General features: G+C 36.6%; 1 protein-coding gene and 1 long non-coding RNA gene across 6 annotated transcripts in view; one reads left to right on the forward strand and one right to left on the reverse strand.

The window, feature by feature from the left end:
• The window catches only part of LOC147841278 (uncharacterized), a 159,689-nt gene extending 157,178 nt beyond the window's left edge, over positions 1–2,511 (forward strand). The window contains exons 2-3 of the long non-coding RNA XR_015503921.1: positions 6–2,009; positions 2,187–2,511. This is a non-coding gene — a long non-coding RNA (uncharacterized LOC147841278). The remainder of the gene's footprint in view (positions 1–5; positions 2,010–2,186) is intronic.
• Positions 1–17,376, reverse strand: part of pgap3 (post-GPI attachment to proteins phospholipase 3) — a 33,653-nt gene that overhangs the window by 8,049 nt on the left and 8,228 nt on the right. For 3 of the 5 annotated variants that reach the window (XR_015503220.1, NM_001114591.2, XM_087274512.1), the window contains 6 exon segments: positions 17,214–17,311; positions 16,958–17,110; positions 11,342–11,404; positions 9,431–9,492; positions 9,212–9,348; positions 6,834–7,038 (listed from right to left, as the gene is read on the reverse strand). Coding sequence is in view for 2 of the 5 variants with exons in the window: in NM_001114591.2 (NP_001108063.2) it covers positions 6,834–7,038; positions 9,212–9,348; positions 9,431–9,492; positions 11,342–11,404; positions 16,958–17,110; positions 17,214–17,311 (718 nt within the window). In the remaining 3 variants the exon portion in view is untranslated. 5 annotated transcript variants of the gene reach the window in all.

A 17,376-nucleotide genomic window follows, 5' to 3' on the forward strand; every position in this document is an offset into this window, starting at 1 on the left:
ACCAGAGGTGGGACCAAGTCATTGTTTGGCAAGTCACAAGTAAGTCTCAATTCATTGCCCTCAAGTCCCGAGTCAAGTCCCGAGTCAAGACAGGCAAGTCCCGAGTCAAGTCCCGAGTCAAAGGCAACAAGTCTCAAGTCAAGTCCAAAGTCCTGCAGTTTGATTTTCGAGTCTTTTCGAGTCTTTTTAACAGAAAAATAAAATATATACAGATTAGGTATGGTTGTAAGATCTGTATTAATTAAACAAACCTTTTTTTATTAAAGAACATTGCTTAGATATATAAAAATACAAATGCAATTTTCTGAAAAAGTACTGAACAGTGCTGCGTCTCGTCTCCACAGCATAATGCACAAGAACGAGTTCCACCAAAAAAAGACTCCATTTTGCCTCACATCACACAGAAATTGCAGGTCTACTACTGTCTAATTCATTAAGTTTAGTTGTGCTATGTTATGTCTTCGGTGATCAACTTGTGATTAACCAAAATTACATAACCTCAATGTGGTAGCAGTAGACCAACTCCTGTATGCTGCAAAGTTAAATTGAGTGAAATTGGAATTTTGTCAATTGAATCTCGTGTGTGCTAAAGAGATGGAGTTGCAAATCTGTCTAGCAGCAATGTAAAATGGTAGCACATATTGTTAATGAAGTAGGCTACTTTATACAAACAATAACGTTGTTTTCTTCACATAGCGTTGAAGAGCTTTGCTCTCTACCTTGTGTGATGCTCGTGCACGGATTTCCTCTGTTTGTGGACAAAACTGATTGCGAGTTCTCAAATATACGCTGCTCACGCGCAAATTTTCTCTCGCTCTCAAATATGCACTGCTCACACACAAATTTTCTTGAGCGCTCTCAGAGATTATATGCAAACTCACAATTTGTGTCGTGTTCCCTCTTCCTTTCATGCTTTTTGATATGATTCATATTGCTGCACTGTTTAATAACAATAACCAAAATACTAAAATAGACTTATATATTAAATGTTTAATCTAATAAACCATAACATTTTTGGTTGTTTTATATGATGAGATATTTTCAGTTTCAAACACTTAAAGACAGAGAATAGACCAGTGGTGCCCCCCTGAAAATTTGCTTAAGGGGGGCCAGAAGAGGCCAGCTACGTCAGTGGCACCAATCAATCCACAATAATTTAGTGGCTGCTATTTATTTATTGATATATTGCATTGTATTGCATTTATGTAAGTAGATTTAAATAAATAATGTCAACAGCAAAATCATATCGGGTTGGCCACAGGGGTGGCTAGAGTTTACACAGGGGTAACACCCCTTGTAAAGGGGTTTACACCACTATAAGGCACCTCTGGAATAGATGTTGGATGTAAAGAATACATTTTATTTTAAAAGCATTTAAACAAAAACTAATGCAAGCAGAAATGTAACTGTGATAAAAATAAGGAAACACTTGATAAGGTATTATAGCCTACTGTACTATTCACTCTTCAAATAAATCTCACTATCAATCTCATTTTATTATGGCAGCTAAAATAAAGTAAACTAGTGTCTGCTGGCTTCCACTTTACTGATGAGATTGTGGAGGACATTTTCCATGTCATCCTCTTCATTTTGAGGAAAGCTGTTCCACAGGGCCCCTGAACACGTATATTGGCATGTACTGTGTTTTGAACAGTAGCCTACTACAGTAAAGAACTTCAATTGATCAGTTGTGGTAATACTATAGTTGCTATGGTAACACAAGTGTAATATAAACAAATTACCCAGTGCTGTATTATTTTACAATATAGGGTATTTTATACTACAAATCACTACACTTTACTGTAGTAAAACTACACTTTGCATTATTTTATCTGTTCACTATTGGTAATACTACTGTATTATGAAGCATTAATTAACAAGTCATAAATAATACTAGCCTAAAACATAAGTATAATACAAGTATACAACAAGTATAATACTCAAAAACACTAGAATTTATTAAAGAATTTACCTTAACCTTTTAGTTTTTTGTGTATTGTTAATAAATAGTAAAGCAAGAAAGAAACCATATCAACATTCTTGGAATAACCCTTCGCTAAGCCTCGCCCTCCTTAGTTACTGTTGCTACGCCTGTCAAGCTTTCATGCCTGGCACATCTATTACAGTGTGTATGCGCTGGTGTCAGACATTCCCAAGGATTTAATTAGTCATTTTTTGGCAAACAGGTGAGATATCTGAGAAAGCCAGACAAAAGAGGACTGCAGTATACATTACAGGGGTATATTCACAACATAATAGCAACTGATTAGAAAATAATTTTATCAAAATTGAAGCAAGGTTAGCCTAGCCACCTCATACGCTGAACATTCAACAGCATAGTTCATGCACAGCAGGAGAGGTGAAATTATAAAATAATCTAATAACCTAAGAAACTGATGGATTTGTGCCGAATATTAGCATCATTGACCCATAACAGTGTACAGTACCTATTACTGTCAGCATGTTTGTGTGCTCTTTATCCAGTTTTTATTCAAATTTGCAGTTAAGTGGAAGAAAAAAATTGAAATGCACATTAAAGTATAAATAACAGAAGTGAACAAATAGATTTTTCCTACCAACAAATATTAGTGTATGTATTTATATGCGTTACAATAGCGAGGGTTTAAACTAAGCAGTGCTCACAGGGTTCAACGCTAAGGATTTTTTCTACTGGCCCGATCGGGCCAGTGGTTCTGATTTTTACTTGCCCAGCCCAAATTTTCACTGGCCCCACCAAAAAACAAAAGAAGAAGTTAATCGCTATTTGAATGTGCATGTGTGTGTGTGTGTGTGTGTGTGTGTGTGTGTGTGTGTGTGTGTGTGTGTGTATATACACACACACACACACACACACACACACACACACACACACACACACACACACACACACACACACACACACACACACACAGTTGATTTCAGAATTATTAGTCCCCCTAAATTATTAGCACCCCTGTTTATTTTTTTCCCCAATTTCTATTTAACAGAGAACAGATTTTCTCAGCACATTTCTAAACATAATAGTTTTAATAACTCATCTCTAATAACTGATTTATTTTATCTTTGTCATGATGACTGTAAATAATATTTTACTAGATATTCTTCAAGACACTTCTATACAGCTTAAAGTGACATTTAAAGGCTTAAGTAGGGTAACTAGGTTAACTAGGCAGGTTAGGGTAATTAGGCTAGTTATTGTATAATGATGGTTTGTTCTGTAGACAGTCTGAAAAACAATTAGCTTAAGAGGCTAATAAATTTTACCTTAAAATGGTTAAAAAAATGTTTTTATTCTAGCCAAAATAAAACAAATAAGATTTTGTTCAGAGGAAAAAATATTATCAGACAAAATATCAACATTTCTTTGCTTTGTTAAACATCATTTAGGAAATATTTTAAAAAGAAAAAACAAAAAACAAAAGGGGGCTAATAAATCTGTATATATATTTACGGTAATTTTTAAAATGTTTAAGGAAAACTATTCAGTTCATCAAGGCTATATTTATAAATGTAAAAAAGGTGTAATTGTTAAATATTTATTAAAATTTTAAATAACTGCTTTGTTATTGTATTTAGTTTCAAATAAAATAATTACTCCAGACATTATTGATTTTATAACTATTACCATTAATAAATATAATAATAATTAATATTAGTGATTTCTGAAGGATCATGTGACTGGAGTAATGAAGCTGAAATCTCATCTTTAAAATCACTGGAATAAATGAAAAAATTAAATGATAAACTACTTTTGAACAGTTATTTTATAGTGCAACATTTCACAATTTGTATTTATGATGAAATAATTGCAGCCCTGGTGAGCAGAAGAAGCTTATTTTAACATATTTAATCACACTGACCCCAAACGTTTGTGTATAGAATATTTTATAAGTGAAAATGTGCACTTTAATTTTAACAACCCACAGACATCGTCACCAAATACAAATCGAGGTCAGACTTTCTCATATATACAGAGCCTCATTTCAATTGTCAGGTTTTGTAGAAATCGATCAATTGAATTAATCAATCTATTAAAGAAACGTTGACTATAATTCTGTATTTTAGGCTTAAATTATAGAGAGACATAGCAGATGAACCGAGACTGCATCAGATCAATGTAAATCTTTCTTTCGAGCTGTCAGTGCGGAAATGAACAAAACAACAGGCCTAATACAACATAGGCCTATTATACGATTAAAATATGGAAAAATTAACAGATAGTAATTTCGGTCAATTTTCCTGACGGATAAACCGAGATCAGGCTGGACAAACAGCTCTCGGTAATATTTCAGCATGCTTTCACTTTCACATTTACCGGTAAGAATGACATCTCGCCCTGCTCATCATTCCCTCTTCATATAGCCGTATATATGGCTATTACACGATCATGATACACTGTGATATAGCCTGGGTTGTTAGTTCGTTGCATTGTTTTGTTTTCTCGCTACAATCGATACGCTCAATAGGACAGAGACCGCGTCTCATTCAGGCGATCTTGGACTGATTGATTTGGCGCAGAAGCGAGCGCAACTGCTGGATATATGCCAAAAAAACGCGCTAACGGGTGAAACGAGACAGATTCCGAAACAAACGTCTATGTGTGAAAGCACCGTAAGATTGTATTTGCACACAATTGACAGACAGTCGCAGCACGCAGCTCTGGCTCGATCTGGCAGGCAAAAAGGCAGCAGCTGGCCCGATCGAGCCAGTAACATTTTGTACACTGGCCAGAGTGTCTCGCACGCTGGCCCCGGGCCATCGGGCAGTCCTTATTGTCGAGCCCTGGCTCATAATATCGAGTGGAAAAAAAGAAAAAGACCGCTGGGAAGCATAACCTGCTTTGTTTTTTTTATTTTGTTTTTTAAAAGAAACAGTTTAGATCTGTTTAGGATAAGAGGAGTGTGAGTTATTGCCACCTATCATTGAATGTGAATATCGAAAACAAAACCAACTTAGCTTAACTCCTTTAACTTACCGCCCCTCACACAGCTTGATCCACGCTGGCATTTCTCCTCTTGGGCTTTGGTTTTGAAAAGGGAAAAAATCCCACCACCCAGTCCAAACTTTTAGGATAGCAGGTGTCAGATTTTCACAATCCAATTGCGCAACGATTTGGCTTGTTTCCCTCGCTCGAAAGCTTGACAGAGCCTCTGCCCGTAGCTACGATTGGTAAGCCGCGATTGGTGGGTGGCGGTTTTTGGGCGTGGCTTAGCGAAGGGTCAGTTTAACAGGAGGATCCCCTGAGAGCAAAAGCACTAAAGGTATGAGACGCCATCGTAAACAAAAGTTAAGCGAACGCAAAGAGACTGAATGCACGAGAGAGAGAGAGAGAGAGGTGTATGTTGTATGTGAGAGAGAGAGAGAGAGAGAGAGAGAGAGCGAGTATTGGCACGCGAGTATTGGCTCGATCTCAAGTTCAAATTCAAATTCTCTCTGCGTTCGCTTGACTTTTGTCCACTCCGGCGCCTCATAGTAGTCACGTTGGATACTGTCGAATCAAAACAATCTACCGTGCTTTGATTGGACGTCATGCCGAAAGCGCGCATGCTCACACACACGCGCGCGCATGCTGTCACACACACGCACACATAAACGGGGAGAGAGAGAGCGGTCCATGTCAACATACTTTTTTATCGTTGGGCTTTTCATGGGAAGCAGCAAGTCTTTACAAGTCAATAGGGGCAAGTCCTAGTCAAAGTCCGAGTCATTTATGTTCAAGTCCAAGTCGAGTTGCAAGTCTTTTTATATTTTGTCAAGTCGAGTCTAAAGTCATCAAATTCATGACTCGAGTCTGACTCGAGTCCAAGTCACATGACTCGAGTCCACACCTCTGGTCCTTACTAATGTCGAAATCAAATCTACGTCCTCGCTGCACAAGCAACATGCACGTGTGAAGGCGTACTTGTAGAAGAGAGAGTGTATGGGCACACTGCTGAGATTTATCCATGCTAGAGGTCAACCAATATATCGGCCACAGCGATATATAGGTCAAGCACTAGTCCCCATCATTTTCAAAAGCAAATCTATACCCTTTCTGCAGATTAACCTGCAAAGTAAATGGATAGGCACAGTGCTGAGATATATTGGGCTGAGTAATTGACTGATATATCGGTTTACCACATGTCCCCATAAAAGTCAAATGCAAATCTACGCCCTTGCTGCAGACATGCACATGTGAAGGTGTACCTGTAGAAGAGGAAGTTAATGGGCAAGGTGCTGAGATTTATCGGTACTAGTGGTCAACCGATATATCGGCCACGGCAATATATCGGTCGACCACTAGACCCCATCAATTAAAATAGCAAATCTACTCTCTTGCTGCAAATTAAATACACAAATGTAAAGGTGTACCTGTAGAAGAGAAAGTGGATGGGCACAGTGCTGAGATGTATCGGTACTATGGTCAACCAATAAATCGGCCACGTCGATATATCGGTCGACCACTAGTCCCCATCAATTTCAAAAGCAAATCTACTCTTTTGCTGCAGATGCAATATGCAAATATGAAGGTGTACTTGTAGAAGAGGAACTGGATGGGCACAGTGCTGAGATGTATCGGTACTAAGATCGACCGATATATTGGCCACGGCAATATATCGGTCGACCATTAGTCCCCATTAATTTCAAAACCAAATCTACTCTCTTGCTTCAGATGCAATATGCAAATATGAAAATGTACCTGTAGAAGAGGAACAAGCACAGTGCTGCAATATATCAGGACTAGTGATTAACCGATATTTAAGCCATGGTGATATATCAGTCGACCACTAGTCCCCAAACATTTCAAAAGAAAATCTAGGTCCATGCTGCAGACCCAACATGAGAAGGAGTACCTGTAGAAGAGGAAGTGGACGGGCACAGTGCTGAGATGCCAGACAGCATGAGCATCTAGAACCCAGAAGAGTGGAGGGAAATCCAGCAGCTCCAGCAGAGCAAGACCATGCAGTAAGAGCACCACCATCCCACACTTCCACCAGTACGGCAAGATCCTCCGGTTCAGCCAACACCAGCACAGCCACCACAGCAGGTTTATTATGCCTACGATCAAAGAGCAGGATCAGAAGGTGAGAAACAAACACTTCATGTAGCCCATTAATGTGTGAGTCAGGCTTTTAATAGTGTAGTGGATTTGTTCCATATCGTGAAGCTGGTTTAGCGCTGATGCCTGTGATGTTTATATTGTGATATTATTATTTTTGGTTTCCACTCATTATGCTTTTTTGTTTGTATAATCAAATTGAGTATTTTTTTTTATTAATAATGCCAGGCAATAATAAATAGTAATTGAATTATACAGTTGAAGTCAGAATTGTTAGCCCCCCTTTGATTTTTTTTTTTTTTTTCACAAATGATGTTTAACAGAGCAAGAAAATTAAAAAATAAATATTTTTTTTCCTTTTCTTTTATTTCTGCTAGCATTAAAGCAGTTTTGAATTTTTTATGAACCATTTTAAGGTCAAAATTATTAGCCTTTGTAAGCTTTATTTTTTTCGATAACAAACCATCATTATACAATGACTTGCCTAATTACCCTAACTTATCTAATTAACATAGTTAAGCCTTTAAATGTCACTTTAAGCTGTATAGAAGTGTCTAGAAAAACATCTAATAAAATATTATTTACTGTCATCATGGCAAAGATAAATAAATCAGTTATTAGAGATGAGTTATTAAAACTATTATGATTAGAAATGTGTTTAAAAAATTCTCCGTTAAACAGAAATTGGGGCAAAAAATAAACAGGGGAAAATAATTTAGGGGGCTACTAATTCTGACTTCAACTGTATATGAACAAATTTTGGTTAAATATTTAGCAAAAATTACTGTGTAATAGAGGTCTGCATTCCTACGGCTATACCGCGGGACCCGACCAGATTTGCGGGAATAAATTTCCGAATAATGTGCTGAAGCAGTCAGTAACTGGTCTTTTTTTGGACGGGAGCGGCCAGTCTAACAATATCGTTCCCGACTCCCGAGCGAGCGAGCACGTGCATGTATGTGTGTAAATGAGAGAGCGTGAAGTGGACCAAAATAATCGTGATTATGATTTTCCCCATAATCGAGCAGCCCTACTTTGAACACAATATATATTTTATTTTGAGAAACATTAAAAATATTTTCGAGCAGTAAACACGTAAGGCTAAATAATTCAAATGAATCATTGACTTCTGCTGTCTTTATTTGCTTCAAAAACACAGATCTCTTTACAATTTTAAACGCCATCTTTGGATATCTTTTCTGCGCGAGATACTGTTGTCCTAAAAAACACATATAAAAAATTCTACACATACCTTAGGAACGGTATTACAGAAAATTTTTTTGGTTTTAAAACCTTGCCTTTTTCAAACTGCGGTATACCTTGAAAACGGTTATCATCCCATGCTTAATTTTTAGTTTAATTGGACCCAAGAAGAGGAAAAAAACTAGTGGAAATTTGGCAGCAGCACCCGTGTCTGTTTGACATGTCATTTGAGCTATATCACAACTGGGCCAAAGAAGAAATTAAGTTGAGGGGAAATTGCGAATTCTCTTCAAACCCAGGAGAGCAAATATGTAAATTTTCTACCCCATTAAAGGTTTCTTTCTCATTATGTATTTAATAACAAAAGATATACGATGTGGTTGTGAGACGTTGTTTGGACAAAGTTGTCGGCAATTCTTCCTATTGTAAAGTCATGCAGTGTGAAACCCCCTGTTGCCGATCCATCTTGCAGTTTCAAGAGTTCACACTTAGATACTGTTTGACAACTTGTTAGCAAGTTAGCAGGTTTGGCATGCTGTCCCGGGAGAGAACCCTGAGCTCGGAGATAGTTGAGCCCAGGGCTCCCGCCAGGTCCATAAAGCATGTGAGGGGAGTACGAGGTCAGGTGTTCTCGAGAGCTCCCCTCGGCAAAAGAGGAAAGGAGGAGAAGGGGTGGATGGGGGGTTTCTTCGGAAAACGAAGATAGGGGTGTAGATCTTAGCTAGGTTATTTATAGTGAGTTTGGATCGATCTGATTGGCTAGCTAATGAGTGTAGATGAGTGGCCAGCTGCAGTCAATCATATCACATGCTCCTTTCGAAATTAGTTTGTGAAACTTCATTTAAACAAAACAACGACAAAACACTACCCAGACAGTCATGCAGTGTGAAAACATCTGTGAAACGATTACATGCAGTCTAAACTCGGCATTAGTTTACTAAGATAACCCTGCTTTACACAACACCTCACCTATAGAGGCGTTGGCAGCCATGTTGTACCCATAGTCAAAACTGACAAAGGTCAGATAAGACACATGAGATGTGAAGGCCAGAATGAGCAGAACTCCCACCATGCTGGAAATTGCCGGTCTGCGCAAGCCCAACGTCCTGAAACACAAACATTAATCCTCAAATCACCATCATTACCGCATAATCCTCAACAGTACTACATGTTATCCAGATCACACACCTGACACAGCACAAGTAGATGGAGTAGAGAATGACAGCTGACGCACAGAAGTAGTCCATCTTCTACAAAACAAAATGACAAAATGGACTCATTTATAGGTTTATTAGTAAAGATCCTGTGAAGAGCATGAAATGTGCCGTTTTTATTTAGTGTTTGACATAATTTCAACTGAAACATGAAGACAGGGTGGGGCATAAAGTAGACCCTCCCATTTAAAAAAAAAAAACAGGCAATAAGTTGTTTGCGATCACGTGGATCTGGTGACACGCGAAATTCAGATGGATGGCAGAAAGTAAAAAACTGAATAGGAGATGTAGAGACAAGTCTGTATTTGTGCAATTTATACCATATTTCAAAGGAGAGGTAAATAGAAAACAACCACTTATGTTGGACATGATCCTTATATGATGAAGAAGGCAGAGTTTTCTACTGAACTAAAATATATTTATAATAATAATAATTTCTTACATTTATATAGCGCTTTTCTGGGCACTCAAAGTGCTTTACACATAGGGGGGGAATCTCCTTATCACCACCAGTGCGCAGCATCCACCTGGATGACGCGACGGCAGCCATTTTGCGCCAGACCGCACACCAGCTGATTGGTGGAGAGGAGACAGAATGATGAAGCCAATTATTATATTATGATATGGGGAGGGTTAGGATGCCATGATGGGCAGAGTCCAGTGGGCAGAATTGGCCAGGATGCCGGGGTTAAACCCCTACTCTTTTCGAAGGACATCCTGGGATTTTTAAGCACCACAGAGAGTCGGGACCTCGGTTTAACGTCTTATCCGAAAGACGGCGCTCACTGAGTAGTATAGAGTCCCCGTCATTATACTGGGGCATTAGGACTCAAACAGACCACCCCTGCTGGCCTCACTAACACCTCTTTCGGCAGCAACCTAGCTTTACCATGTGGTCTCCCATCCAGGTACTGACCAGGCGCAGCCCTGCTTAGCTTCAGTGGGCGACCATGTGAGAGTTGCAGAAAGCTACCTGCCAACTTAGTTGCCTGTCACTGAGGCGGTAGATACTGTATAAGCTATTACGTTACATGAAAAAATACTCTAGTAAACACTTTAGTGTTTGGAAGCATACTATAGATAATTACTTGAATTAAACTGTCATAGTAATTATTGCTGTTGTATAACAAACTTTAGTAATAAACAAATTATTCAACAGGCTTCAGTTTTCTATGCTATTGCATTGCAACGCACCACAGTTTACACTAACATTACAGTATTTATTACAGTTTACCATGCTGCAGTATTCAGTAACATTCATTAATAAAGAGTTGTACACACTATACACTTTACTTTGTGGTTCAAAAACATGTTTAATATATATTACTATAGTTTTACCTATGCAGATATCTTTCAGAAATCACAAAATAACTAGTGCTGTCAAAATTAGTGCGGTAACGGATGCGATTAATTTGAAATAATTAACGCGTTAAAAAATGTATGCAATTAAAGCAGTTGCGTTTTTTTTATTTCATGTTGTGGCTGTGGTGTGTTCAACATGCAAAGAAATGTGGATAAGACCAAGTAAGCACTTTTTTAAGACAAGTTTCAGTATAAAATAATTAATGTCGCATTACCAGGCTCTCCAGCGTTCAGAGTTTCATCAAATTTCGTATGTTTAATTTTTAACTTTCGACTTTTGTTTTAATGTGATTTGATACCGCATAGCAAACGGAAAGAAAAACCTCTCGCTGTTTTTACATGGTAGACCCTTAATAAAAGTATATACACAAGGACTTTAAAGTATTAATATAGTGGCCTTCAAAAAAAGTGCTTCATACTTTGCAAAAATGTACATACAAATATATAGATGGAAACAGTAATTAATGTTCATCCAAAGTACAATTAGTCCAAAACTACTGAAAAGCATCTCTTGAAAGCTTACCTCTGTTAGATAGGTGTCTCTTGTGTGGAATACAGTAGACCAGAACCATGCATTCAGGGAAACCTTCAGAAAGAGACACATACAGGGTTGAGCACAATACATTTACTTTGGGCTACAACAGCACTTAAAAATGTCTATTTTGCTTTTTTTTTTTTTATTGATGTTTTGATAGCAAAAAAAAAAAACAATTAAACAAAGCAAAATTTGTTTGTTTTCAGACATTGTAGGAATCACATATTACCATCACACATTAAAATCAATCACCTAAGTTGAGAATTTTCTTGTCGCATCTTGAGGTAATCTGTGCGTCACTGTCAACACTGTCCCCTAATGGTTGGGAGCATTTCTGTAGTGTTGTGACTTAATATCATTAGCTATTTTTCCATCCAAAGATGCAAATTAATTTAATTTTCAATATCGCATGAAAGATATAATATCGCATAAAAAGATTTGCGAATAATGCTACATTTCCTTCCAATGGGTCAAAAAGAACAAAATCGTGACTTTCTGATAAACGTAACCTGTGCGAATAGATAATAAATTACTTGCACCTCAGGAGATGAAATGCAATGCACATGCTGCAGCAATACTCAAATATCTTTACATATATGAACCATTAAAGAATTAAAATGTTACAAAACTATTATTTACTAAATAAATATAAAAAACAATACCTGCATGCCTCCTTCACCTTCATTTTATTTATGACAATTTACAATATGCATTTTAATATTTTTTATATTATTAGTACTGTTATTTATTATATGCATATTTATATGTGTTTTAATAAAAACAAGCTTTGTCCAAGATTTGTCAACCTGTCGGGTTTTGGAGAGGTCTGCATCACCATATGGGGCATAAGAATTTAACTCAGCTTTTTACCACACTTCATTATTATTGTTCATTTATTTTTTTTTGCTGAAAATTAGAACTGAATTAAGAAACACTTTTGAAAAAAATAATTGCACTTAACAAACTAAATTAAATATATAGGCTAATGGATGTCTTCAGTGGAGTGCGTACAACAACATTTCCTTATCCACAAAAAAATAAAGGAGTAAAGAGTAAAAGTAAAGAGAAAGTAAAGAGGTCGAATGAAGGAGGCTCATTCTTTACCCTTGCGCTGCAGATGGTCTGTTAAACTGCTTCCTCGCTAGTGAAGACCAAACGCCAGGGTGCAAACCCTACTTTTTCTGTACTTAAAATAGCAAAAGTGGATGCAAACACACCCTTAATGCTTTTGCATTTTGCACTTCAGACTTTGCACCAAGAACGTTAAAACAGAGTTTAAAATGTTTGTAATTTACAACTAGTTACAACAAATCCTATAAGTTAGAAAAGTGCTAATTTGCTAATTATCATAGTGAATGTTATTTGCTTCAATAAAGAGGCTTGACACAATCAGTGAGAATCCTGCAATACGCAGAAACATTATATTTATTGGCTTACTTTGGTCCACTACGGCTTCGAGATAAATCTAGCTGTAATCACAATTACTGCTTGTCTCATCAAATTAAGCATAATTGTCAGTGATACTGGCCCCGCTGAGATAAAAATGTCTTTTTCATTTGACATTTTTTTATCCTGCATTCATAACAAGCCTCCAAAGCCTTCATGCTTGCTGTTGCCAGATGTCAAGAGTCTAAATCTCCCAATCACAGCTTTTCCCCCCAAAGTTTTACTTTATCTTCCAAACTGGCAGACACACACGCTGCACTGCTGATGATCTGATCTGAAAACAGCTGATTCTCAATCATCTGCTTAAATGAAAGTGTAATAAAGGCAGTCTGCATTCTATCATGAGGTTGCTTGAGCTGTTTTCTGCATCTAAAACTGCAAGAGACTAACTGTGATAAATTCTGGCATGAATCACAAGTAAAGTGTTTGTGAATTTGGTAGCTAAACAAATGCACTTAAACAACCTCTGTGCCACAATGTAAAACATTAATATCATTGCCATTACTGTAAAACATTGGCATAATTTATATGTACTGGAATTAAACATTAAGAATTATATAATGTAGCACAATGTTTCCTACATAAATTACAACAAATATAATTTTCCTTATTTTTCCCCCATTAGTTTTTCTAAGATTGTATTATGCTTACCATGTATGTGGGACTCTTATTTTGAAAACCAAATCTGCATTATGAGCTCTTATGCAACTCATCTTATCATAGAGACGGGAATCAAATTAGGTCATAAGGTCTGTTTATTTGTATCTTTTGTTAGTTTAACATTTATACTTTGAAATCTACCACATATGTTTGTAATGAGGCAACAAACACATGTAATCTGCTAAATATAAGTGGTTAATGCATGTTTATGCATCATGCAATATCACTTAGCTCTTACTGTGAGTTCAAGGAAAACAACTATCTGTCTCGGTTTTGTATACATTAAAGTTTCAAAATACAACTCTAAATACAGACAAACGTCATTAGAGCGTGCACAAAGCAGGAGAATGAAAACAAAGGAAGCGCCATTTTTAAATACACAGCCAACACATAACACTGTAATAGTATATATATATATAATAACAAACCATGGTCGAACAGAGCTCCTAACAAACCTTGTCATCTTCTTAATGAACAGCCACAAAGCTAAAAAGAACACAACCTGCTGTGTCCTGTTGTTGTTTACGAGGCCGTCTAAAGCTTGAGTAGTTTTACTTCCTCAAGAGAGCTTATGTGCACGCTGCATGTTTATATTTGAAATAACGAATGAAGTGTACGTGTGTGTAAGTTTTGAGTTTTTTTATTTGTGATTGGTAACATTTCAGAGACTGTGATGGACTGTATGTGTTCATATATGTTTATATATGTTTATATATATATATATATATATATATATATATATATATATATATATATATATATATATATAACATATTTATTTATATGTATATATATATATATATATATATATATATATATATATATATATATATATATATATATATATATATATATATATATATATATATATATATATATATATATATATATATATATAACTGCAGATGTTACAGTAGGCTATTTTGCACTTTTATTGATCTGCAGCTATAGCAAAATCCTATTCATAGAAAGGTTAGTAATTAACATTTATTTACACATAGGTATTTATGTATATAAAGCATTTGTTTAGTAAGAAGTGCTTCTCATTCAATATGTGAACTTCAAACGAAAATCATGTCGACTGCAACTTTCTGTCGAACACCACACACCAAAAGGGTACCATTTGGCAGTGGAAAACACTAGCCGGATAAAAGTGACTCGTACCAAACCATACCATTCAGTGAAAATTAGGCATTATTTAATTACCTCACTCATTCTAGCTAAAATAAACAAACCCCTTCTCCACTACTTCATTTTAAATGATCATCTGGCATCTACTTAATATTTAAAAATATTTTAGACAATTTAACTATGATTATTTTGCACATGTATATCTCAGAGTACACTGTGTGTATGTGTGTGTGTGTTATGCTGTGTTCACACCAGACGCTGAACACGTGAATAAATCGCACTATTCATAAATAGACGCCTGAACATTTGGAGTTTACTCGCTTCATTCACAAGTCAAATCCGCTTTATTCGTGCTACAAATTCACTGAGAAATAGGTGCGGATTCGTGTCATGGACAAGAAAAAGCTCCTGATTGGTTAATGCAGCGCGAATGTCCGCTGAAGTTCAGATTTTCCAACTTGAGCGATTTGCACGAAACACGCATAAGGCGCGTTAATCGTGCAAGTTGAGCTCAACTTGCACTGCTTCATTCATGCATATTGCGCCACAGGATGTCTATTCACGTCTTTGCATTGACTTAACATGCAAATAACTCGCGCTTGACACTTCTTCCACGTCGTGTATGATTGCAGCATTAGGCATGGGACGATAACCGTTTTAAGGTATACTGCGGTTTGGAAAAGGTTTTAAAACCTCCAAAATTTTCTGCTATGTTGTTCCTATGGTATGTATAAGATTTTTTATTGTTTATTTAATTATTTTTTATTGTTTTGTTTTGTTTTTAGGACAACAGTATCACCAGCAGAAAATATCCAAAGATGCCATTTTAAATAGTAAAAAAATCTGTGTTTTTGAAACAAATGAAGACAACAGAAGTCAGTGATTGATTGAAATTATTTAGCTTGACATGTTTAGATACTGTCCCAAAATATTTTATAAGTTTCTCAAAATACAATACATTGTGTTTAAAGCAGAAAAAAAAGTTGTTGTTTTTAACCAAGACAAAACCTTTTTATCCAAGGTTATCATACCGTCAGAATCTTATACAGGCCCATGCCTAGTGTGTGTGTGTGTGTGTGTGTGTGTGTGTGTGTGTGTGTGTGTGTGTGTGTGTGTGTGTGTGTGTGTGTGTTTGTGTACGTGTTTTTGTGACATATCAGGACACAAATCTGTATAATGACATGGGTATGACACAGGTATTACAAAAAGGAGGTGAAATATGAGGACATTGGTGATGTCCACATTTCTTAAAATGCTTATAAATCCTACAGAATGAGTTTAATCAGAGAGTAAAGCTGCACACAGTCTCCATGGTTGGGTTTAGAGGTGGGTTGGAGTGAGGGCATTAAAAATTTATGGTTTGGACAGTATAAAATGAATGGAAACCTATGTAATGTCCCCACTTTTCACAAAAACAAACAAGTGTGTGTGTGTGTGTGTGTGTGTGTGTGTGTGTGTGTGTGTGTGTGTGTGTGTGTGTGTGTGTGTGTGTGTGTGTGTGTGTGTGTGTGTGTGTGTGTGTGTGTGTGTGAGCAGAGCTCATTAAAATTCACAACAGTTCCAAATATGGTCAAAACAGAGCTTTCCATTCTTGGGTAATTCCTGTGGTTATAAATGAGCCTACACATGTTTCTGGATCATTTTGGCAATCAACTAAGCCACATGCCTGCAACGTAAATATCAGAGAACAACTAAACCTATTGAATCAATGCATCCATAGCAGCTTTAAAAGTATTTACCAAATGTAATATAAAAAAAGCATATGAGTTAATATTCTGAATATTTTGCTTATGCGAAATGCAAACAAATGAACTGTAACAAGGAAATTCTCATGAAATATAATGTCTTTTCTAAACTCTTTCAAATCCCTCAACTATAGTCCTCAATTACCACAGATTTCACAGGATCTGAAAGGGAAAAATATCCCCATCCAAGGTTTTCCAAATGGAGAAAATGAGCTAGTTGTACATTTTTAAGGATTTCATGAATCTAACGTAATGATATATACAATTTCTTTAGCAGCAGTTTATATTTACAGCCATAAACTAATGTCATATTAAATAAGAAATTATTGAATGATAAAAAATAAAACAATATAATAAATAACATGTGATGCATTTTTACACCTCCCGGCACAACAGGTGCCAATAGTAACCAATAATTCTGATTGTCAGTTTAACTAGTACTGTGTGGCACAATGCACTCATTTAGCATGAATAATGCTGCAGGAAACTGTGTATTTTCATAAGTTGTTCCTTCTAACTCAAAACAAGAATGCAGAAATTCAGGAATCACAAGCGAAAACAAAATGTCAAGGAAGTTATTCAGTTGCAGTTTTTTTAAATGACAGTTAAGAGACTTTCTCACCAGTGAGAAGGCGGTGATGGTGTGGTACATGGGGCTCTGGCGAGGGACTGCGCTGCGGTACCTCAGCAGCATTAGCAGACATGCTAAACCATTTAGCAGAGATGCCAGTGCCGATGCAGGTTCTTCAAAACATAGGAAACGGGCAAACGGCCACTAAGTCACAAGAACAGAGAGTTAAAAGAATTCATTTATGTTAGAGTTTGATACTGCTGAAAGTTTAAATCTGCTTTTACACTGAAACAGTTGTGCCGCTAACCTTCCCGTGAAACTGTGGTATGCTGTAGCCTTCAGCCTGGTAAAGACCCACAGTGGTCCACATGCACTGATATCTGCAGTCATCACGACACGTCCAGCCTGAAAGATCACACACTTGATTCAATGCACAGGAAAGGCAGCAGAAAAATAAAAATTCAGACTGA

Source organism: Danio rerio, chromosome 12, assembly GCF_052040795.2.
Source record: "Danio rerio strain M-AB ecotype USA chromosome 12, GRCz13ab, whole genome shotgun sequence".
Classification (NCBI taxonomy): domain Eukaryota; kingdom Metazoa; phylum Chordata; class Actinopteri; order Cypriniformes; family Danionidae; genus Danio; species Danio rerio.